At 54.4% G+C, this 22,642-nt stretch overlaps 9 protein-coding genes across 9 annotated transcripts; 3 read left to right on the top strand and 6 right to left on the bottom strand.

Annotated features, from left to right (window-relative positions):
• Positions 1 to 93: 93 nt before the first annotated feature.
• Positions 94 to 3,869, bottom strand: CLAFUR5_08500 (Carbamoyl-phosphate synthase arginine-specific large chain; the record flags this gene model as incomplete). The annotated part of the gene is made up of 3 exons (XM_047907648.1): positions 94 to 201; positions 253 to 1,632; positions 1,851 to 3,869. 3 exons carry the CDS (start codon positions 3,867 to 3,869, stop codon positions 94 to 96), a joined length of 3,507 nt encoding a protein of 1,168 aa, XP_047759275.1.
• A 1,130-nt stretch (positions 3,870 to 4,999) lies between these two features.
• CLAFUR5_08499 (Squalestatin S1 biosynthesis cluster protein L1) lies at positions 5,000 to 8,698 on the bottom strand (the record flags this gene model as incomplete). Its single annotated transcript, XM_047907647.1, has 1 exon — positions 5,000 to 8,698. The coding sequence occupies one exon, from the start codon at positions 8,696 to 8,698 to the stop codon at positions 5,000 to 5,002; it is 3,699 nt and encodes a 1,232-aa protein (XP_047759869.1).
• Positions 8,699 to 9,949: 1,251 nt separating this feature from the next.
• Positions 9,950 to 11,155, bottom strand: CLAFUR5_08498 (uncharacterized protein; the record flags this gene model as incomplete). Its single annotated transcript, XM_047907646.1, has 3 exons — positions 9,950 to 10,458; positions 10,512 to 10,611; positions 10,658 to 11,155. The coding sequence occupies 3 exons, from the start codon at positions 11,153 to 11,155 to the stop codon at positions 9,950 to 9,952; spliced, it is 1,107 nt and encodes a 368-aa protein (XP_047759870.1).
• A 545-nt stretch (positions 11,156 to 11,700) lies between these two features.
• Positions 11,701 to 14,402, bottom strand: CLAFUR5_08497 (Actin-related protein 2/3 complex subunit 2; the record flags this gene model as incomplete). The annotated part of the gene is made up of 6 exons (XM_047907645.1): positions 11,701 to 12,177; positions 12,227 to 12,606; positions 13,312 to 13,365; positions 13,421 to 13,570; positions 13,623 to 14,284; positions 14,338 to 14,402. The coding sequence occupies 6 exons, from the start codon at positions 14,400 to 14,402 to the stop codon at positions 11,701 to 11,703; spliced, it is 1,788 nt and encodes a 595-aa protein (XP_047759873.1).
• A 246-nt stretch (positions 14,403 to 14,648) lies between these two features.
• Positions 14,649 to 17,594, top strand: CLAFUR5_08496 (uncharacterized protein; the record flags this gene model as incomplete). Its single annotated transcript, XM_047907644.1, has 2 exons — positions 14,649 to 14,665; positions 14,717 to 17,594. The coding sequence occupies 2 exons, from the start codon at positions 14,649 to 14,651 to the stop codon at positions 17,592 to 17,594; spliced, it is 2,895 nt and encodes a 964-aa protein (XP_047759874.1).
• Positions 17,595 to 17,755: 161 nt separating this feature from the next.
• CLAFUR5_08495 (uncharacterized protein) lies at positions 17,756 to 18,618 on the bottom strand (the record flags this gene model as incomplete). Its single annotated transcript, XM_047907643.1, has 2 exons — positions 17,756 to 18,406; positions 18,451 to 18,618. The coding sequence occupies 2 exons, from the start codon at positions 18,616 to 18,618 to the stop codon at positions 17,756 to 17,758; spliced, it is 819 nt and encodes a 272-aa protein (XP_047759871.1).
• Positions 18,619 to 18,867: 249 nt separating this feature from the next.
• On the top strand, positions 18,868 to 19,705 carry CLAFUR5_08494 (uncharacterized protein; the record flags this gene model as incomplete). The annotated part of the gene is made up of 2 exons (XM_047907642.1): positions 18,868 to 19,056; positions 19,109 to 19,705. 2 exons carry the CDS (start codon positions 18,868 to 18,870, stop codon positions 19,703 to 19,705), a joined length of 786 nt encoding a protein of 261 aa, XP_047759872.1.
• A 415-nt stretch (positions 19,706 to 20,120) lies between these two features.
• On the top strand, positions 20,121 to 21,218 carry CLAFUR5_08493 (uncharacterized protein; the record flags this gene model as incomplete). The annotated part of the gene is made up of 1 exon (XM_047907641.1): positions 20,121 to 21,218. The coding sequence occupies one exon, from the start codon at positions 20,121 to 20,123 to the stop codon at positions 21,216 to 21,218; it is 1,098 nt and encodes a 365-aa protein (XP_047759877.1).
• A 230-nt stretch (positions 21,219 to 21,448) lies between these two features.
• On the bottom strand, positions 21,449 to 22,634 carry CLAFUR5_08492 (Transcription elongation factor S-II; the record flags this gene model as incomplete). The annotated part of the gene is made up of 4 exons (XM_047907640.1): positions 21,449 to 21,456; positions 21,508 to 21,626; positions 21,763 to 21,880; positions 21,929 to 22,634. 4 exons carry the CDS (start codon positions 22,632 to 22,634, stop codon positions 21,449 to 21,451), a joined length of 951 nt encoding a protein of 316 aa, XP_047759878.1.
• Between the last annotated feature and the right edge of the window lie 8 nt (positions 22,635 to 22,642).

The raw sequence follows: 22,642 nt of genomic DNA, 5'->3' as shown, positions 1-22,642 counted from the left end.
GGCCTTTCGACACATACACCTCGCGGCGAACACATCGAGTGGCTTGCCACCTTGTAGGCGGTATTCCCTCGCTGAGTTGTGGTAGCTTGCCACTTAGAGCGGCTTGCCACCGATGAAGTCAGACCATCTGCGGACTTCAGCCGGAATGCCTTCGGACTTGGGCAGCTTCTCGCTCATGCACTGGGCGAAGAGCACGGCAGTCTATGATCATGTTAGCAGTCGTTCAAAAAGGATGCATGTGTGGAAGCTCACCCTTGGCTCCATGAAGAGCGGTACACCAAAGTCGACAGCGTTCCTTCTCATGACATAGTCCTCATCAACCATGCTGCTTGCCCTGCGCTTGGCAAGGTTGAAGCAACCACGGATATCGTACTTCTCGAAGATTTCACGCAGAGCCTGCTTGTTGTTCTTAGGGAACTCAATGACCTGGACGCTGACACTGCCATCCTTGGACGACTGCTCAAGGTGTTCCTTGACCTCCTGGTTGGCTGCGTACAGCTTGTAGCCCAGTGGGTTGAGGTAGTCGACGATGCGGCCAAGGTCGGCAGTGGCGGTGTCACCACCGAAGAGGAGACCCTCACCTGGCTGTGGAAGACGGAAGTTCATGGTGCTCTGCATAGCAGTCCAGTAGGCCTCAACAAGATCCTTACCGAAGCAAGCCATCTCACCAGTGGAAGACATCTCGACACCAAGGTATGGGTCAGCACCAGCAAGACGAGTCCAGGCGAACTGAGGAACCTTGACAGCGAGGTAGTCTCTCTTCTCTGCCATGAGGTCCTTTGGCTCGGGAACATCCTTGTCGAGAAGAGCACGAGTGGCGGTGTCGATGAAGTTAGTGCCCAGAACCTTGCTGACAAATGGGAACGATCGAGATGCACGAAGGTTGCACTCGATGACCTTGAGGTCTGGCTCGCCCTTCTCGGGGTTCTCAGCGCTGATGATCTGCATGTTGAAGGGACCAGTGATCTTCCAGGCCTTAGCGACCTTCTCGGCAATGTCCTTGACACGGTCGAGGGTGCGCTGTGGCAGGTGGACAGGTGGAAGGATCAGAGAGGCATCACCAGAGTGGACACCAGCGTTCTCGACGTGCTCAGAGACAGCATGGAGAATGAGCTTGCCATTGTGGGCAACGCCGTCGCAGTCGATCTCCTGAGCGCCCTCGATGAACTTGGTGATGACAACCGGGTGGTCAGGGCTAACGTTCGCTGCAGCAACAAGCTTCTCCTCGAGCTCCTCCTCTGAGCGAATGACAGTCATGGCAGCACCAGACAGAACGTATGATGGACGAACCAGGACAGGGTAGCTGACAGAGTCGGCAAAGTCCTTGGCATCTTTCACGCTGGTAAGTTCCTTCCAAGCTGGCTGGTCAACACCGATGGAGTCCAAGATCTCAGAGAACTTTTGTCGGTCCTCGGCCTTGTCGATGTCCTTGGGGTCAGTACCAAGTACCTTGGCCTTTCCAGTCTCCTGGAGCTTGAGAGCGATGTTCTGTGGAAGTTGACCACCGACGGAGACAACGACACCAGTGGCGGACTCGAGCTCGTAAATGTCTATGACGCGCTCGTAGCTGAGCTCCTCGAAGTAGAGGCGGTCAGGTACGTCAAAATCGGTAGAATAGGTCTCAGGATTATACTCCAAGGAAGTTAGCGAGTGTTCTGCTTGTAGAGTTGAAGCGCGAAGCGCGCGCCACGCCCATGCTTCGATGTATGGAGCGCTTGCCCGGCTGTGGTGGGACTCTCGCAGCAAACAAGACACAGTCGAGCTTTCGGGCGCGGCCAAGTCTTTCCACAACCTCCGTGACAGAGCGATGCGCGATAGAGTGTTCATGAAAGGAGAAGGGGGAGACTCACGTTAATCATAGCCGTCTTCTTGCCAAGCTCCTTGAGCGAAAGCGTAGCATTGACAGCGCACCAATCGAACTCGACAGAGCTTCCAATACGGTAAACACCAGATCCAAGGACAATGATACCATGATCGTCAAACTTGACATCGTGGCTGGAGGCATTGTAGGTCGTGTAGAGGTAGTTGGTGTCAGCAGGAAATTCAGCAGCCAGCGTGTCGATCTTCTTGACCCAAGGGCGAATGCCAAAGTTCTTACGACGAGCACGAACTTCATCCTCAGAGCTGTTAACAGCACGGGCGATCTGCCTGTCACTGAAACCTTGCTTCTTGGCCTTGAGCATGAGTTCCTTCTTGACGCCGAAGAGCGAGCCTATGTCCTCGAGTTCGTGGGTAGTGTCGACAATGTTCTGAATCTTGTAGAGGAACCACTTGTCAATCTTGCTGAGCTCGTTGACCTTTTCCACGGAGTAGCCTTCGTGAAGCATAGCCTGGCCGACAGCCAACCATCTGCGATCAGTTGGGTTCTTGAGCACATCATCGAGGTCATCGAACTTGTCGCCGCAAAGACCATCGAATCGCGGGTCGACCTGTCGGATTGCCTTTTGGAAACTTTCCTCGAATGTACGTCCGATAGCCATGACTTCACCAATCGACTTCATGGCTGAGCCAATGTGACGGTCGACGTTCTGGAACTTGACCAGATCCCAGCGAGGAATCTTGGTAACGATGTAGTCAAGCGAAGGCTCGAAGTTGGCAGTAGTCGTGCGTGTGACAGCGTTTGGCAGTTCAGGCAGAGTGTGCCCAAGACCGATCTTCGCAGCAGTGTAGGCAAGCGGGTATCCAGTAGCTTTGGAGGCAAGAGCAGACGAACGAGACAGACGGGCGTTGACCTCAATAACTCTGTAGTCAAGACCATCTGGCTGCAGGGCGTATTGGACGTTGCACTCTCCTACCACACCAAGATGACGGACAATCTTGATGGCAGCGGTTCGGAGCATGTGGTATTCCTCATCAGATAGCGTTTGCGAAGGCGAGACGACGATACTGTCTCCAGTATGCACACCAAGCGGGTCGAAGTTCTCCATGTTGCAGACAGTAATGCAGTTGTCGGAAGCATCTCGCACGACTTCGTACTCAGCCTCTTTCCAGCCCTTGAGCGACTTTTCAACCAGAATTTGCGGTGACAGGGTAAGTGATCGGGCAGCCATGTTGCGAAGCTCTTCAGCATTGTCCGCGAATCCAGATCCAAGACCACCGAGAGCGTAAGCAGCACGGACGATGATGGGGTATCCGACCTTGTCCGCAGCGTCCAGAGCCTCATCGACCGTAGAGACAGCGATACTCTCGGCGATAGGGATGTCGATCTCTTTCAATGCCTTGGCGAACAGGTCTCGGTCTTCGGAAGTCTCCAGAGTCCTGATGCTAGTACCCAGAACCTTGACGTTGTAGCGGTCGAAGATGCCCATCTTGTTCATCTGCACGCCCAAGTTGAGGGCGGTCTGACCACCGAAGGACAGGAAGATGCCGTCGGGCCTCTCTTTCTCGATGACGTAGGTGACATATTCGGGGGTGATGGGGAGGTAGTAGACCTCATCGGCGAGCACGTGGGCAGTCTGGATGGTTGCGATGTTGGGGTTGATCAGGACGGACTTGATGCCAGCCTCCTTGAGCGCCTTGAGTGCCTGCGAGCCGGAGTAGTCGAACTCGCCGGCCTGGCCGATGGAGAGACCGCCAGATCCAATGACGAGGACCTTCTCGACGTCGACGAGGTTCTGGCCGCCCGCAATGGCGCCGGAGTCGAGGTAGGCCTTCGCGTTGGGTGCAACGTCCGCCTGGCTGGCGGCGTGTTTCGACGAACGCGAGAAGTGGCGCAGCTGCTGCCGCTGCACCGGCTTGCTCGTCGTCTCATGCTGCAGGCACCGTGTCGTCTGCTGTTGCTGCGAGACGAAGGTCCGTCTGGCGATGCGTGGCGCCGCGTGTTGTGCCTTCTGGAAGAGCTCCCTCGCCAGCTTCCCGCTGAGCGCCATGGCCCGCTGCCGACTTCACGGCGAGCCGCTATCACCACAGCGGCGTCTGCAGGAGGGTGAAGAAGACTCGGCGCGTGCTGCTTGCTGCTGCTGCTGCTGCTGCTGCAATGTGTCGTGAGGAGGAGGAGGATGAGTCCACCGCAACAATTTCGACTCGGAGTCAGTTCAACCTTGCTGTTTATCTTGGCCAATCACGCGGCTAGTTCCACGCTACGCCCATTACCGAAGATAATGACTGACGACCCATCAGCGACTGAACGATCGATGCACACACTGCGACTGGTGAGCACAATTGTTTGGCTCGGTACGCACTACAGTCCCTCACTTTTTATCGCTTATCGCAGTGGATGGATAGACACGTCTTCTTGCTGGCAAAAATTTCTCGAAAAGCCAGGGCAAAGCTTCCTGCAGCTGGACCACCATTCACGTGGGCCCAATGCTTCCCACCCGGGCATGAGCGATCTCGGCGCCATGCGTGCCATGGCAGTCACTGTGTACATGTACCTGCATATGAAAAGAACATGGCACGACACTACACATCCGTGATGAGAGAGCGATTTGTCGTACTTCCTTCCATTGCTCCACTACTCTCTATCTACTCCTATTCGGCCGTCCATGTTCCCGTATTTCCCTCTCTCCAACGGAGAACATCGCAAAACAACAGACAAGCGCACCACACACGACACACACATTCGGTATACATTAGTGGCTGCCCATTAACTAAAACAGAGACAAAAGCTTCGGAGGCAGGCGGCCAGCTGCTCCAGCTGCGGCGTACGCGGTGTGGCGAGACCATGGTCTGAGTGAGGCATCGATTGCCTGGTATTTCGGGCTTCTGCTTCGTGTGCTAAAACATCAACGAAGACTCAAACAGCAGCACTGCTGTGCTATCAAGGTACGAAGGGTATCATGCATGCATGCAATGCAATCAAACATGCCCAACCGGTCCAGTATATCCCATCCATCCCGTCAACCATCTGGCAAAAGAGATGTGACGTGATAGAGCGAGTCATTCTGGCTGGTGTGGCAGAAAATGCAGCAAATCGTTATCCAACAAGATTCGTGACGGGCGTGACGCGATCCCAGCCTGCAGAACAGCGCGAAGATCTTGAGATTCAAGACAAGGCTTGCTATAGCTGTGGCGGGTTCTTGCCTTCCAGATTCTGGAAGAGTGTCTCCGGCGGTAGTCGAGCAATGTTGCTGCTCTTGTCGACCGTCATCGGGACGTAACCTTCCTTGCGTCTTCTCCGTCGCTCAAGTAGAATACCAATCACGACCATGAGGAAGATGAGCGCAAGAGATATCGCCAGGCCAATCACGACCACGAGTCCGAGGGCAAGCTGATGCCCACTGTTGTCCATCAAGTTCTGCGGATTGCTGACGAAAATGGCCGACAGACTGCCCTGCGTGCCATCTTGCATGTTCGTAAGGATGTAGGGCTCGTAAGTAGTCCCGTTGAATAGCACCGCGCTCGCATTGCCTTGCCCTGGGATGTTGACATCACCGAGGATCATCAATGATTGATCTTTAGCCATGAGATCACTGTCAGCGTGGTCAGAAGTCAGCGGCATGATTTGCAATTTCCTGATCGTCGTCGACTCCCCGAGGCCGCCCGCACCGGTCCAGGTATTGTCCGCATACTTTGCAAGGTACACTGAACTGTTGGCAGTGGCCACGCCAGATATCCAGAACTCATCATACTTGTTGCTGACAGCAGACAGAGCGATGATTGGTCCAGGTAGTGTCGAGCCGCCAGCATACTCTTCGAGTGTTTGCTTCTTCGAGTTGTACGTGGCCATGGTCGTGGCGTTGCCCTCAATGGTCAGGTTACCAGCGATGATCAATTCGGTGTTCGATGCCCAGACCATGGTGTTGATCGTTCCCGACAAGCCGGATACCACGTTCTGCCACTGCATGATCCCAGCATCGTATGAGCAGAGTGTTCTGCATTGAAGCGAACCGGCAGTGTCAAAGCTGCCACCCACATAGACAACACTGCTCTCAGGCTGAGTGGCTACTGCATTGACCACAACATTGTCGCCCCCGAGCGCGGGAGGATGTGGAGAAGCAAATCGGTTGGCGGACAAATCGAAGACAACGAGACCGGTCGCATCGTTGCCGTTGACGGTGCCATTGATGGCGCCTCCTGCGAAGACGAGGGTGCCATATGTATCCATGGCGACAATGATGGAGTCTGCATCGAGACCATCGACCCCATTGACAGTTTGCGTTGTCTCGGTGTTGTTAATGAATACAAGGTTCTCCACTGTCGAGCCGTTGCTAGAAGTGGCAGCAAAGTTGCCGCCGAGGATGGTAATGTTGAGGTTGTTCTGGTGGTAGAAGATTCCGTTGTACACTCCAGTATAGTTTTGACCGGAGCTGTGATCAGCCAGAGCACGCTTGCGCATCGAAGAAGACTCGCCTTCAGAGGGTTCAGTACTTTGCTGAAGACGCACACCGAGCGTTTCAATCGTGGGGTTGCCAGAACCGACAAGCTGGATTGCATCAGCGTAGCCAAGGCCTTGCGACCTGACGGTGCCTGCATACAACGGCGTCATGTCTGGGATCTCGGTGTATGTGCTGAGGTAGCCATTAAGAGCAACGCTGGCATTGGCGATGTTTTGCAGCCAATTGCGCTGACTTGGCACCCAGATAGCGAAGCCTTCAACTTCAAATGCTGCGTTACCATCGAACGCGTTGACAGAAGTGAAGTTACCGCTAAGAGCCAGGCAGTCTTGTTGATCGTCGGAAGTAACGTTGATTGCCAAGGGCACGATGTCAAAGACCGACGCATTCACTCCAGCACCAAGAGCTGACCACTGGTTGTCGCTTGTCGAGAAGACGGCTACATTGTTGAGGCCAGTGGCTGTCCTGTCGGCAGTATTGTCGAATGTGCCGACAACGTAGAGACTCGTTCCATTCAGACGCATACCCAGAATCTCTCCATTGAGACCGCGACCGGGCAATGCATTGGCCCTGTCAGCCACCGACATGATGTTCGACATGTCGTTGTTAGAGAAGCTACCAGCAACGTAGAGCGCATCCTCACCCTGAGCGAATGCATTGATGCGTGCGCCGGTGTCCAGGTCGGAGCCAGCGGTGTTGATGGCTGAGTTGGAGAATTCACTATCGGTGGTTGCGGCTGTCGAGTTGTACTCATACAGACCGTTGAGACCGCCATCCGTGGTAGAGATCAGTTCGAAGCGGACCCTCGATGCGACGACGGTCAATGGAGCAGCTTGGCCAAGAACGGGCGAGAGCGTGACCGAGGGAGCGAATGCACCCTGGTCAACATCGATGTAACCGTAGTAGATTTGGTCGAACTTGTCGTAGTTGTTGGTCTGGAACAACGTGGTGGTGATGGGTGCACCCTCGCTGGTCATCGAGCCAGTCATATTGACCTGGCCTCGTGTTCCGCAAGTGCCATCTTGCACGCAGCCTGGCGTGTAGACTGTGACCGAATAGTTGCCGGACTGCTGAATGTTCGGCCGGAAGACGACGTTCGTGTCAAAGCTGATCTTGTCTGTAGAGCTCAGGGTTGATGACAGGAAGTCTGATGCGGTGTAGCCTCGATTCGCGACCTGCACCCACGTGCCATCGTTTGGCGAAATCGTGGAGCTAGAGCCGCTGCTGAGACCATTACAACGTGGCTCGTTGAAGTTGTCGACCGCGTAGCTGTAAATGTCATCTTGAAACAGCTCGATGCCGCTGAGGCCACCGCCGGCGCCGTACCACTCGTTGATTTCGATCTGGAACTTGCTTACACCAACACTGTTGACGAAATGGAAGTCTTGGGCAGTGCTGTTGTTTTCTGGAAGAGGGCATTTCTGGTCGCAAGTCATATTCTGACCGGTAACAGGGTCCACGTAGGTCATGTTCAGGATGCCATTGTCGTCCAGGCGTCGGAACAACCATTCCTTGGTGCCACGGCCATTGACATTCGCGTTGTACAGGCGAAGTTTAGTCGGGACGAAGCCGAACCCATACTCGCCTTGCCAGAATCCTGGCGCATGATCGGGAAGAAGCCAGTTGGTGCCATTTGCGGAAGTGCTGCAGACGATATCCTGCGGCTGATCAGTGCTGGTAGATCCGGTTGTTGCTGATGCGAGGATTCTGCCTCCACCGATGTTGACGACCTGAGCATCGGGTGTCGATGGGGTAGAAGCGTTGCCCAAGCCGGTGAATTCACCACCAAAGACAATATTCCCAGCGCTGTTCTTCGTGATGCTGTTGACAGGTCCGTTGAACCCAGCGAAAGGTAGATTTTGCCATCCAGTGACCCATGCCATGGCGTTTGTCGAGTTGCCGCCCATGAAGTTGCCTCCAACATACACTGTACCCGATTCCTGGTCGCAGTACAACGCTCGCACTGGTCCAGTCAAGCCGGGCAATGCGGTCACCGAGTTGTCGTTGGGGTTCCATAACCCAATTGAGCTCGCCTGCACGCCCTTGAGACTCGTAAAGTTGCCACCCACAATGACTCCATTATTCGTGCCGTCTTGCGCGACGAACGGGCACATGGCCATTATTGTCGCATCGGCATCCACCAGTCCAAGGCTCTGCCACGCGCCATCCGGGTACCGCGTAAGCAGCGACTGACTGCCATTACTCGAGAGGTTTTCATTTTGGCCTTCGTATCTGTACAGCGACACCGAGTCGAAGTCTCCTCCAATGGCCACACGTCCTAATTGCGACAGATCGAGGTTGGGCGATGAAATGGCGTTTTGCGTGAGTGCGTGTGTCGGTCGAGATGCGAGCAGCGGAAGCGCCAGTATGTACACCGCCAGCTCTGGCCCTAAGGCCAGCAGCTGTGATAGTAAATTTCGCATTGCATGCGGACAGGCGGCGTGGTGTTTCAATTGACGCTGAAAGGGGTGCGGTAGGTCTCGGGCGGGAGTCGCTCGCTGGCCGGATGTTGTGATGTAGTATTAAAGGTCGTGTATTGCGATGGAAAGTCGGTCGAAGAAACAGAAAAAGAGTGTAATAAGATGTTGCAGGTGGGGATAGAGTGAAGATTGGATGGTGATGTTTCCAGCTCGTCACGTTGGCCTCAGGAAGTGGGAGTCGTCAAAGCCGGCGATTCGGTATTGGCGCGGTAGGTACCTGTGCGCCGGGCGTGCAGCGAAAGCGGCGTTTGGTACTGAAGGTTAATCGAAGCAAAACAAATAATGAGTGACTGTGGTGAGAATTGTTGATGCCCGCTCCTCCTCCGCTGGCGGGGTCCAGGTGTCGAGGTGACGGTGGTGGTGGAGGTGAGCGCGACGACACAGCGACGACGAGGTGTGAGGAATGCCAGCGTTGTTGGACAGGAGATGGTCCCAGAGTGCAAACCGTCGTCTCCACGCTAAACACACGCTGACTGGGATTAGTCGACCACGTCAGCCAAGCGAGACGAATCACACGCCTCCATGTGCAGCGGCACGACGGGCACCTTCTTGTTGCCGTAATTGGCCGTCTCTCTGATCAACGAACGCGGTCTTGCGTAACATCGTCGACTTCACTTGGGGGAACTGTCTTCAAATTGCGTGGTCGTAACGCGTCGACTACTCAACAAAGACATGTGGGAGTCGCCACTGTTGGATGCGTTGCTCCACGATGCACGTATCCACACAAAAGGAAGCAATGAGAGCAGCTCTTTGATGATCAAACACGCTTCACCGGCATCTCGCTGGTTGAGTCGAAGCGTCGCACAGCCACGCACAACCCTCGTGTTTGGTGAAACAGCAGTTCTGTTCGGGAGTCGAGCCTTGCGGCGGCAAGAGTCCGACAACCACACCTGACGACAAGAGAGGGTTACAAGATCAGGGCTTCGAACCACTTCAGAAGTAAGGTATCACTCGTTCAATTCCACTGTCTGTAGTGTACACTCGCTTCATGCGTTCCACCCGCTCCATGATAACAGCCGCCACTATACACCGCAAGACAATCAAGACACTGAATGGCTAGTATCCCTCGAAGGTTGTCGTCTCACAGAGTGTCACAACCCACCCGGGTGTACCTGCGTGAGCGTACGCACATGTCCTTCCTCACTTCCAGCCACGCTGATCCCCACAGTGCTACCACACCTCTCACGCCATCACTCACAGGCTCCCAGTCAAAGGACGGCCGTTCAGGCTAAGCTCACCCGGCTGTGACATCCTCAGCTCCCCGAGCCGACGCAGGTTGTCCTCTGCAGTTCGGGTACGCTGCTCCTCTCGCTCGATTTCCACACAGGCGCACTGCATGGCGACGGTCTCCCAAGTAGCAAGGCCTGTCGCCACACAGCCGGCCATGGCCTTGATTGCTTCTTGTTGACGCTGGGTGACGCCGTGGTATGCGGCGATGACCTCCTTCTCACTCTTGGTGTTCTGCTTTCCGAGCTGGCCGGCCGAGAGGTGGTCGCGGAGCTTGCCTGGAAGGATGATCCAATTTGGGCATTTTGGATCGTGGCTACCGTAGACGTCAGGCATGTAGTCGCTGTGGACGTAGAAGCAGACTTGACGTGGGCAGTCTTCCTTGCTGTCGGGGCTAAGATCGCATTGGCGGTGGGTGCAGGGAACTTGGCGGAGGATGCACTCTTTGCAGACGGAGGCTTCGTTGCAGCGGATGCCTGGCAGATTGTTAGTATCTCTGATATGTGCTTGAAGGACGATGTCCACTTACCATGGCTGCGGCAGTGATCACAGACAATGAATTGGGACTTCTCCTTGAGTGTGTTCTTGGTATCGTTGATGTTGACGGGGACTTGTGGTGGTGAGATGTTCTGTTGAAGTAAGCTTTTGTTCCTCGGCAGGTCGACTGAGACTTACAATGACAGGTGCGGATGCGGGAGCATGCTCAGCGCGCAAAATGCCTAGCTCTGCAGCTCGTGAGCGTACGACGTCCTCGAAGTTGGTGGCGGTCTTGTTGCTGGTACTGGCTGGCGGCGATCCTGCGCTCTGCCATGGGTTCGTAACCTGGCGACTGTGGACAGGACTCATCCTGTTCTCGGTTGCATCGCGGATGATTGAGATAGCGCTGTCGCGTGCGGACTTGGGTGGCGACGCAGACACGTGGTTGCGCTGGTCGGCGGCGGTCGAGTAGGAGCCTGGAACATGTTTGCGGCGAAGGAGCTCTTGTGCCTCACCAAGAAGGTGATCCGCTGTGATGATTCTGTTGGCGGCGTCTTGCTCGCCATACATGGCTGCCATGTGCTGTATTGGGATAGTGGTGACGCCGGCGCGCACATCACGCAGACTGGTGCAGGTGGTGCAGGCGCACTCGACGTGGCGAGCGAACGTTGGGTGGATGGGCGACATCTGCGACATGCTGGTGGTGTTGAGGAGGGGGTGGTGGTTGGGTCTAGACAAGGATGATGAAGGGAGGATGTCAAGTGGTTGTATGTATGCTCGAAAAGAAAATGAGTTGGTGCTTGAAGGTGAAGTGATGGTGGGAAGTGCAGGTGAGGTTGGTATAAGTACATGTATTCTGCCTACATACAAGTGCATTTTGGGCACGGACCGCGTGATCATTTGGCGTGCCTTCCCATTGTCGCCACAGAGTAATTGCAGCTAGCAAACATCCATGCACGTCCTTTGGGACGCTGCTACAAGGTATCGAGTTACAAACCATAAGTCGCTCAGCTCGACCCTAGCAACACGCCGCAACTACACATCTGCGCTGACAATTTCTCCTTTGTCTTCGCAGTCCCACTCAATGCTCCTCACTGACATGCCTCTGACCTGAACAAGGACTCTCATCCTGATCCTCGATGATCCAGAGACAAGCGCCTGATCCTGCCCGGTCAACACATGTCCTTGCTAGCATTCTCCTCACCGCCAGGCATAGATCTGTTGACAGCCAGAATTCCCGCTCACATCGGTGCCATCTCCAAAGGCTGACAATCACAGTTCAAGCTCAAATTATTAGTAGTACCCAGACCCCCACTGACCGCAGCCTGAATTGCCGCACATCCTTGACGCTGCCTTGCATTGAGCATTATCATGCGCTCGATGACATCGGTGGTTCTGTTCAGCCTCTTGGTAGATCTTGCTGGGATGCGACCTCTCGCCATGTATGGGACTAGTCTACCGTCAAGAACGAGATAGCCTGGATCGCGATCGGTGGCTGGCATGCTGTCCTCGTGAACGTAGGGGCAGTCGGGATTCTGGCAAGCGGCTTTACTCTCGGACGAGTCGCGGCACCAACGGTGGACACAGGCCTGATTGTGGAGACGGCACTGATCGCAGACAGAGGCTTCGTTACACGGCAGAGCGTGGGCGTGGCAGTGGTCGCAGACCATGAATACGCCATCATAGCGGTCTTCCTCGGCGGGCTGGAGCTCGACTGCCTGTGGTGCGATTAGCTGTTGTGGACCATGACTCGGGACGGCGACTAACATCTTGCGGTTCATCTGACTTCACCACACTGACAACTTTGCTTCCGTGCTCCACTCCGTGTAGTTCGGCAGACAAGTGCGAACTTTCTTCGGTCTTGTCCGTCTCGTCTCCATCAGAGAGATCTGTCTCGGCCTCGGATAGCGTCTGTGGCGCGGTCTCGAAGCAATGATCTTCCTCGTGCTGCTCCCTGAGCTGCCAAGCGTCCAGGTACTCGGCCGAAAAGTAAGGTAGTCGAGTCCCATTCAGCATAGAGTCGGCCAGCTCGCAGCGATTTTCGTTGATGGCATGACAGACATAACAACTGCATTGTCTTGGTCTCTGAGTGGTAGAATGAAACTCAACGGGGGCGGATTGGTAGCGTAGAGCGGCTGCGTCTGCATCTGTTAAACCATCATTAGCGCCCAGCTGTCAATCGTGCGGCGGAACATACATCTGGTGCGTCCATCATCTCATCATATTCATCTGGTAGTGCAGCCCGGAGAACATGGTCGCGATGTTGCTGGTTGACAATCCATGCGTCGTAGAGACTGTTGGCCGCATGCCCCAAGCTACGCGCCGTTTTAGGTCGGCGCTCGTAATTGTCGACGAGGCTCAGGAGGTGACGGTACTCGCGCCGGAAGTCGAGGCACTCATCGCACACGCAATCGCCTGGTGTTGTGCTTCCAGCAACGGCGAGCGAGGCCATACCGTCTATTGTTTGTTGTGACATGTGGTAAAGAAGCCGCAGAATAAAAAGTGTATGAGCTGCGGACCAGTAGCCGACGTGCGTGGATAAAAGTGGGGCTTTCCTATGTCCATCTCGTCGGCTTCTTGCTTACATGATGATTGTCTACTTCATGCCGCTGAGTCTACGATCTTCGGCATCCCTTCTGCACTAGCAATCGGTGCATCGACATGGCCTTCATTGACCAACATCGACGGTGCATGATCCTGTAAGAGCTGGGGTGCCAGTGACCCATGATCTGCCTTAAGTTGGAGTTGACGAGCTAGTGCCGCTCATCAGGATCTCCGAGGCACGTGCGACTGACTTCGTCGTACAATCCTGCTTCGTGAGTGAATCTATGCTTGCACTCTGAAAGTCCTACCACTGGCCGTCTTTCGCTCCTTCTCCTCGGTCTCTGGACGAGCCCTTCGTAAGACTGAACAAATGTCAGCACGGATCTCAGAGTACCATCATCATTCGTTTTTGCTCACCTTGCAGGAAGTCTGCCGTCCGCCTCCGCATACGGCTGTGAATGTATGCCTTGCTAGCCTTGATATGGTAGTGGAAGTAATTGCGGAACGTCTGAATATGCGAGATGACCTCGTACCGCCGCTGCTGTGTGAGATGCCTTGGGAAGAGCACTTCGATGTATTAGCATATGTGGCTTAGTGAGACATCCTCCATGGACCTTACCAAATGTTATATATCCCACCTCGCCCTTGCCACTCGGAAGCCCACTCACACCCTGCAGCTCCAGAGGCGGATCGTTGCGGAACAACACCTGCGGCGCATTCTGAATAGCTCTCCTTCTCGCATCGACAAACTCCTGCAAGAACACCTTGCCGTAAATCCTGTCTGTCTCATCCGAGAAGACCGTGCTGAAGATGACTGTCACACGGTCGTGGCTGGCCTTGACATAGATTGCTTCCTGGTCGCGGTAATGTATCGCTCGTAGCTCTCCGCCCTCTTTCACACCCTGTGGTGCACTCTCGCTCGTGTAATGACCCGCCTGCTCTGCCAAAGATGCGTACTCGTCGAATGCCTGCTCGAAGGGTGCTGCCATAGCGTTGCGCTTCAGCAAGCTTATCCGCCTGATCAGATCATCCTTCTCTTCTTGAGATTCTGGGAGATTCTCGAGGTCGACTTGGACGGAGAAGTCGTAGCCTGATTCGGGAGAGACAATGAAGGGTCCATATTCACGCTGCAGGATCGCCTCTGCGCCGTACTTGACGAGCTCCGGAAAGCACTTTACTGCGATGGAGATGAGGATCTGGGTCTTGGAGTTGGGCGTCGAGATGTGGAAGGTGACATTGTCGAAGTCCGACACGACTTGATCGATCGATGAGGGGGTCGAGCTAGTATGTCGTTAGGTACATGTGATTGTGTGACGCTCTGCTAGGCAACATACTCTGGACTGAAGCGGTCCTTGAGCAGCGACTCAATGAGCACGTTCTGGTAGTCAAGGAGCAGCATCGTTGGGGGTTATACGGCTGACTGCCGTGAGCTGGTACTATCGCCGCTCGTAAAGTTGCCTGACTGTACGATTGTGTTGCTGTACGGTCACTCGTTGGTGTCTTGTCCAGGCTTCCACAACTGCTCTCGTTGCTGAAGTGGGCAGTGATGATGCGGCATTCGGTCCGCCTGCGCCGAAACCCTTGCTCTCGGATCTGCAGTCTTTGGACCGATCTTGGACGTTTTGTTCTGCAATCAACACTCGCCATGGTGCGGTCTTACAGGTGAGGATATCATGCAGTCGATGATCGCAATGCTGTCGCTAATGTGTGTAGAAAGTACGAATCGGGTCAGTCCTTCGGCACCGTCTGTACTGCAACGTCAAACACAATTTGGACGCCCGATGGATCGAGTCGCAATGCTGGTTCAGGAAGAGCTTTTGTAGGCGCAAACGAAGATGTGCTCTGCTGGGACGTGAAGAAGGGAGAATTACTGTCGCGATGGCATGACAAGGACAACCGAAGTCAGGTGACATGCATATCACAGTGCGAAGTCCAGCCCGATCTGCTGGCTGTGGGATACACTGATGGGTCGATTCGAATATGGGATGCTCTATCTGGGCAGGTAGTGGTGAGCTTCAACGGCCACAGAAGTGCAATCACACAACTGCAGTTCGACCAGGAAGGCTCGAGGCTTGCAAGTGGGAGCAGAGATACGGACATCATCATCTGGAATCTGCTCTCTGAGACCGCAGACTTCAGACTACGCGGCCACAAGGACCAAATCACTGGCATATCATTCTTGCGCACACAGATCACGCCACGCGATGAGCAGGATGGAGCTGTCGACGAGGCCAACGTCAGCGAGACTGAGGAGCGATATCTACTTTCGACTTCGAAGGATGCCCTGGTAAAGGTCTGGGATTTGTCAACACCACACTGTATCGAAACACATGTCGCGCAGACGAGTGGAGAGTGCTGGGCTCTTGGCATAAGTCCGGATGGCGCAGGGTGTATCACAGCAGGCAACGACGGCGAGCTGAAAGTCTGGAGGTTAGACCTCGAAGCGCTGGCCAAGCTGAGCAGCAATGTTGGCGATGGCAAGAAGCAGGATGTTCTGGTCAGTCAAGGTATCATACACCGACAAAGCAAGGACAGGACCATCGGGATATCGTTCCACGCGAGGCAGGATTACATCTCGATACATGGCTCCGAGAAAGCGGTGGAGCTGTGGCGGATACGGTCTACAGAAGAGATACATCGACACATGCAGCGTAAGCGAAGGAGAAGACGAGAGAAGGCGGCAGCAGCAGGAGAGGCCTTGGTGCCAGAGAAGGAAGAAGCTCTCGAACCACCTGACGTGAGCGATGTCTTCGTGCCTTACGTGATTGTTCGTACTGGCGGCAAGCTACGCTCAGCCAACTGGATCACAAGCGGCAACAAATCAGTCAAGCACCTACAACTGCTGACTGCGACCACCAACAATCAGCTTGAGGCCTACAATGTCATATCACATCGCGCGCAAGAGAAGACGGGAAGCAGGGAGGCGCCTGACTACAGCCGATCGTTGGCAGTTGAGCTCCCTGGTCACAGAACTGATGTTCGCACGTTGGCTTTATCATCCGACGACCGCATGCTTGCAAGTGCTTCGGCTGGTGCGCTCAAGGTGTGGAACCTGCGGACGCAGTCATGCCTTCGTACACTAGAATGTGGCCAAGCCCTCTGCTCTGCTTTCTTGCCCGGAGATCGAATGGTACTGCTGGGCACCAAGACTGGAGAGCTCGAACTATACGACATCAGCACGAGCACATTAGTCGAGAAGATTGAGGCACACGAAGGAGCGATCTGGACTCTAGCAGTGCATCCCGATGGTCGGTCCGTGGTGACAGGCTCTGCAGACAAGACTGCTAAGTTTTGGCGCTTTGATGTGGTCGACGAAGACATTCCTGGTACAAGGAGGACAACACAACGACTGAAGCTGACGCAAACACGCCAGCTGAAAGTGGCCGACGACGTGCTTTCGTTGTGCTTCTCACCGGACCAGAAGTACCTCGCGCTGAGCACCCTCGACAACACGGTCAAGCTCTTCTTCGTGGATAGCTTGAAGCCATATCATATTCTCTACGGTCACAAGCTACCCGTACTGAATGTGAGCATAAGCAGTGATTCAAAGCTCATCGCCACATGTTCTGCAGACAAGAACGTCAGGATATGGGGCATGGACTTTGGTGACTGCCACAAAGCGTTCTTCGCACATCAAGACAGCGTGATGCAGGTTGGCTTCATTATGCATCCGGTCGAGCAAGATGAGAGGCACATCGTCTTTAGCGCAAGCAAAGACGGCGTGGTCAAGACATGGGATGGAGACAAGTTCGAACAAATCCAGAAGCTCGAAGGCCACCACGGTGAGATCTGGGCCATGGCCTTGAGTCGTACTGGCGAGACCGTCATCACTGCCTCACACGACAAGAGCATACGAACGTGGCAGGTTGGCGACGACCTCATCTTCCTCGAAGAAGAACGTGAACGAGAGCTCGAGGAAATGTACGAGTCAACGCTGGCTCAAAATATCGATCGCGACCTTCAAGACGGCGACGAACAAGACGCAGAAGTCGCGGCCGCAAGCAAGCAAACCATCACGACCCTCATCCACGGCGAAAAGATCATAGAAGCCCTCGAAGTCGGCATTACAGATCTCCACCTCATGCGAGCCTACGAACGCGACAAAGTCCACAACCCCAAGCTAGCAGTCCCACAAGACCGCAACCCCATCTTCCAGTACAGCAACATGTCCGCCGAACAACACGTCCTTCAGACACTCCGCAAAGTCCCGTCTCCTGCCCTCAACGACGCCCTCCTGGTCATACCCTTCAGCACTCTACCCACGCTCTTTACCTTCCTCGCCGTCCTCCTCCAGAAACACATGCAACCTGAGCTCGCGTGGCGCATTACGTACTTCATGCTGCAGGCACACATGACGCAGATCGTGGCGTCGAAGCAGCTGAAGTCGATCTTGACGGATGTGTATGAGGCGTATGAGGCGTGGCAAGAGGAGGAGAGGAAAGTGATGGGGTTCAATCTGGCGGGTTTGGAGATTATGAGTAGGGAGGTGAGGGAGAATGAAAGTTCTGGATATCTGGATGAGCCGATCGACGAGGATCGAGATGCGATGGAGAAAGGGCGGAAGAAGAGAGCTTTCGCCAGTGTCGCGTGAGGGAATTGTACATTACAGGATGCTGGCTCCCGTATTCTGGCGATTCTGCTCCCGCAATGACCCACTTGCAAGGCCCTCGAACGAACCACGCCAGACCATGCTAATGAGTGTGCGGTCTTCAGAAATGCTCACCGATGGATCCTGCCGTGTCGCGACGGTACTCAACTGCTTTGAACACACCTCGCCCAGTTCTGGCCCCAGCGGTCCTGCCCGCACTTCGGACAGGTATAGTCGCCCTTGTTGTTGGGGATATAGGCCTTTAACTTAGCTCCACACCCCATTGGGCACGTATAGATCTTCTCCACACACTCAGGCGGCCTCGGATACTCGCTCACCTTAGGTCTCATGAGTTTGATGATCTCCACCGCGAGCTGTGGGTAGTCTTGGAGCACAGTCTCGATGGGTTCGCCCTCTTCGCGTCCGGGTAATGAGGATTCGTGTTTGACCAGCTGGGTGGCTATGGCCTTGCAGATGTCCTTTGTTGCGGCTTCAGCGCCATAAGCTACGATTGCTACTTCTGCAAGCTCGGCTGCGTGTTGCGTCTCGTCGACGGTGGCTTGGAACTTCTCTGTTGCGAGAGTCTTGAGACCGGGGATGTCGTACTGCCTCATGTCAGCGAAGATGCCTTCCTCGTGGTCATCGAATGCTTTGGGTACCTTATCGGCCATGATTGCGAGCGCGACATGAAAGCACATGCGTTGGCCATGCTCTTCACCATGGACCTCGTAGTCGAAGTTGTAAAGATATCTGACAAGCGCTGCGACAGTTTCCTTCGGATATTCTGAGAAATCGTAGGTCTTTTGCTGGCCCTCCTGGAGTTCTGTCAGCGTAGATCATGGCAACAAGGGGAAGGGACTAGGTAGCGTGCCTTGAAGTCTCCGTTACACGCCTTGGCCAGGACGCTTGAGTGGAGCGAAAGACAGAGCCGGTGTACGGGCCATTTGTGTCCGCCGCAAGTGATGGTGAAGTCGGACAGGTCTGCACTTCCGAGGAAGTTCGAGATGCCTTCGCAGAAGGTGACCATGGTGTCCTTGTTGGCCATACCCTGGGAGTGATCGTTGCTATGTGCTGGAACGTATATAGGCTGTGAATGTGCACATCGTTCTTGCAAAGGTCAAGGTCACGCGAGCGGGCAGCGCCATATGAATGACAGGGATCAGCGCGCTAATTGACAGTCTTAGCTTCGACCGTTGGCAGCGACCAGATTCATCTTCCTGCAGCTTCAGCTCACAAACTCATCCGCATCCTGCCATTTTCCATACAAAGCCGCAGTATGGCGGCCTCCAACCTCCAGATGAAGTCGATACCCGCGGCATTCACCGATCGACTCAAAAAGCTTCGAGGCGATGAGCGAACCGAAGACTTCACCATAACTTGCGAAGGCTCAGAATGGAAAGTGCATAGCCAACTTCTTCTGTTCCACTCAGATGTGTTTGGTAAAGCTGTCTCGGGCGCCTTCAAGGTATGTGCTCCTCCCCCCGGCAATATTGTGTCGGCGCTAATATGTACGGTAGGAGTCGAAGGATAAGAAACTCGATCTCCCCGAAGATGGCATCACTTGCGTCAGCAAGTTGGTCGACTACATGTACACGTTCGATTATCAGGTGGAAGAAGCCTGCGCGGCGCTGTCACTCAGTCTCAACACCGAACTATACCTGGCAGGGGACAAGTACAACGTCCAGCATCTGAAGGAAATCGCTTTGCGCAAACTCAAGGAGGTGGCTACTCAGCGCGTGACTAGAAGCTCCGAGCTCAACCTCTTCGCAGATCTTGAAAACGCTGCCAAGCTCGCTTGGGATGCGGCTACTGTCAGCCAGCATGTTCGCGAGGTCTTGATCGATCTCATCCTTCGTCGTCAGCGCCTGAAGCTGACTGTAGCAGAGGGAAAACACCTCGAGCAGATCATGCTGGAGAATAGCGGTATGGCGACCGAAGTCTTGGAGGCTGCGGTCTCTAGGTGTCTCCTAGACGAGGAAGGGACAATGTATAGGTGTCCAAGCTGCTTACAGAGATTCGCAACCTCGATGGAGGGCGGTAGGAGCTATACTTGCCCTGCGTGTTCCAGACGCTACGCCTCCAACAACTGGCGAGATTCTTTCAAGGCGCGATGATTCGGGATCATATTGCTACAGATGTCCAGACTGCAAGATGCACTTTGTGGCCGGGACGAACTAGCACAAGCCCACTTCTGTATGAAGCTTGGAGTATCGCAAGGGTGGAAAGAAGATTTACGTGTGTCCCCACTGTCCGCAAGAGTTCTCGACCTTCATACATAGTAATGATGGCAACCCTTACTATCATTGCACCCGCTGTTCAAGCGCACATTCGTAGCATGACTGGCACGGTGCTTACAGCGTGGAACGAGTCAGAAGCTGCGGCAACTGTCTCCACGGTCGTAGTTGGAAGTTGGCGCATCATGCTAGCAAACTAAGAGATCAGTTGAAGTGCTTAATAACGCTGTGACTTGTTCGTATCGCTTCAAAGCACTCTCAAACAAGTATTGACTACGTCGGGCTGTGCCGTATCATGCCGGACTCCTCCAGCCTCGTAACACTAGCACCAGCGGCCTTTGTGCAACGCCTTGCTCAACTTCGCGAGGACACACATACAGCTGACCTGACCCTGAAACTCACTACAGCACCAAAGAAAGCCACCCGCAAGTGGCGTGTCCATCGACAGGTCCTGGCCTTACATTCTCGGTGCCTTGAAAAAGCCATCATCGATGCACCGACTGGAGCTACGCTCGATATGGCCCCAGATGAGGCGACTTGTATCGAGCAGCTTGTCAAATACTTCTATACCTTCAACTATGGTGATTTCAAACAGGAAGCTGCGACATCGCAAATACCCGATGTAGTCCTGAACCGGCTCGCAAAGACAAAGGAGCCTCACCGCTCGCTGCAGTGGCTACGAATGTGCTTTCAAGCAGAGAACGACGCTGAAATCCTTCAGGTGTCGATTTGGCAGCCGTTCAAAGACCTCTTCACTCCTCACAGCGCGGCCAATCCGCTACTCCCTGCCGGCGACTTTCTGAAGATCATCCCACAGGTGTTCCCAAGCGCTACCGCCGGAGTGATCGAGCGTGACGGCTCCTCAGCGGGAATCGTTCGTGGCGTCAAGCCTAGAATAAGTCATGTCGACAGTTCCGAATGGCCGTTAATGCTACACACCAAGATGTACCTCCTGGGCGTCAAATACGAAATCCCTCATCTCAAGCAGCTATCCGTCCAGAAATTCCGCGAAGCCATCCGCCACAACTGGGCAACGACCAGCGACTTCGTTGAAGCCGCGAGAACTGCTTGGAAAGCAGCCGCCTTGACCTCAGATACTCGTGGAGTCATCATTCAGACGATACGTATCAATCCAGCACTACTGGACCGCACGGCGCCTCAATCCGAGCTTGAGCAAGCTATGTTGGAGTATCCTGAGATGGCAGTGGCGGTGGCGAAGATGGCGCTCGGGACAGGTGAGAATCACCAATGGGAGATACGGTTCAGATGTCCGAATTGCAAGACGCAGTTTGTGACCTGTATGAGTCAGCTGCAGGTGTACTCGTGTGTGAGTTGTGGGACTAAGTGCGATGCTGTGACATGGATGAGTCGGCGTATGGTGCAATTGTTGTAAGGAGATTTGTTACGCAAGAAGGAAGTTGCTGTCAGTCTCATGTCTTTTGATGATCCGAAGCATTATACTTAATGACGAGAGCGGCCTCTCTGTTGACTACTAGTACCTGCTGTGAAACAGCCGCGTCCTCAAGATACCCTGCCTGCGCATCATCGTCGTGTTGAAAGTCCAAATGAATTGTGCTCATGGTCCGCTGCGAAGCAGTTGCACGCCATGTCCGCCTTGAGCCACTATGAGACTGCGTTTTGGTCAGCTTCATCCTGATGAATGCGATGACTGCAGAACTTACATTTCCAGCGATGGCCACACATCGTACACTCGCAGAAGGTGGTAAGCGGCTCATCAGCAGACCGAGTCTGTGCTTGCGAGTACGCGACTCTCGACTGCTTGCACTTGCCACATGTCATTCTGCAATGCTTAGTCAGCGATTTTGCTCTGAACGCAAAGCAACCCTGCACTCTCGCAACCACAAGAGAGGTAGACGAGAGTGCAGGGTTGGTATATCCAAGCTGTCGATGTCAGCATATCAGGGAGGAGCACGTACGTGGTGGAAACCGCCTTCTCCTCGATTGCTGTCATGGCTTTTCGCATGTTTTCCTTCTGAAGCGCCTCTTCTTGCTCGCGCTTCTCCTCTGATTTGAGGTCTTCTGCGGTCATGGTCACTGGGAACAGTCAGTACGCTCCCCAATAGCATGTCAGACACGACGCACCAAAGTCCTTCGGCGCGATGCGCATGCTGAAGACGTCTTTGCGCAGTAGTGTGTTATTCTTCATCTTCAAGTTCTGGAATAGACTCCGCATCTTGGCCTTATAGTCCTGGTTCGTCTCCGACTTGAAGTGCTGGAATGCCGCGACCTCCACCTTCCGTGCTACGTCCAGTACAGCATCCGGCGACTCCTCCGACTTGAATGCGATACCATCGTACATGAGCTTGAGGCAGCCATCCCGCACGGCGTCTCCAGTGAGCTTGTGATTGATGTTGTCTGTGTTTGTATTGCGCTTCTCCGGGTCGACGGTGCTCTTGCGCCCCTCCTTCACCTCCGTCTTTGACTGCGGCACCGGACTGCTCGTGCCGCTACTCCGACCGTTTGCTGCTGCGCCATTGAGAGCCTTGTTCGAGGGTGCTGGGCTACCTTCTGCTGCTGCTGGTCGCTTCTTCTTATGAAGGTTGACTTCCTGCTTCCACCTGTTCACCAGCCTTGTTGCGATCTCGCCGACCTTGGGGTCGGCCTTGTATTGCCGTAACTTGGTGACTGCGACTCCGATCTTAGACTGCCGCAGAAGATCCTCGGTCACCTTGACGTTCTCGAGCGGTGCTAGAAGTGCGAGGATTGTGCTTGGTGGGTCGCCGGCCTCGGCGGCTTTGGCTATCTGCTTGCCAGTCTCGAACAGCTGCTTTGCGTCCAAGTTCGCCATTGTTGGCG

This window comes from Fulvia fulva, chromosome 3 (genome assembly GCF_020509005.1).
Source record: "Fulvia fulva chromosome 3, complete sequence".
Classification (NCBI taxonomy): Eukaryota; Fungi; Ascomycota; class Dothideomycetes; order Mycosphaerellales; family Mycosphaerellaceae; genus Fulvia; species Fulvia fulva.
The sequence above is the reverse complement of the archived record's forward strand: the minus strand, read 5'-3'. Positions and strand labels throughout refer to the sequence as shown.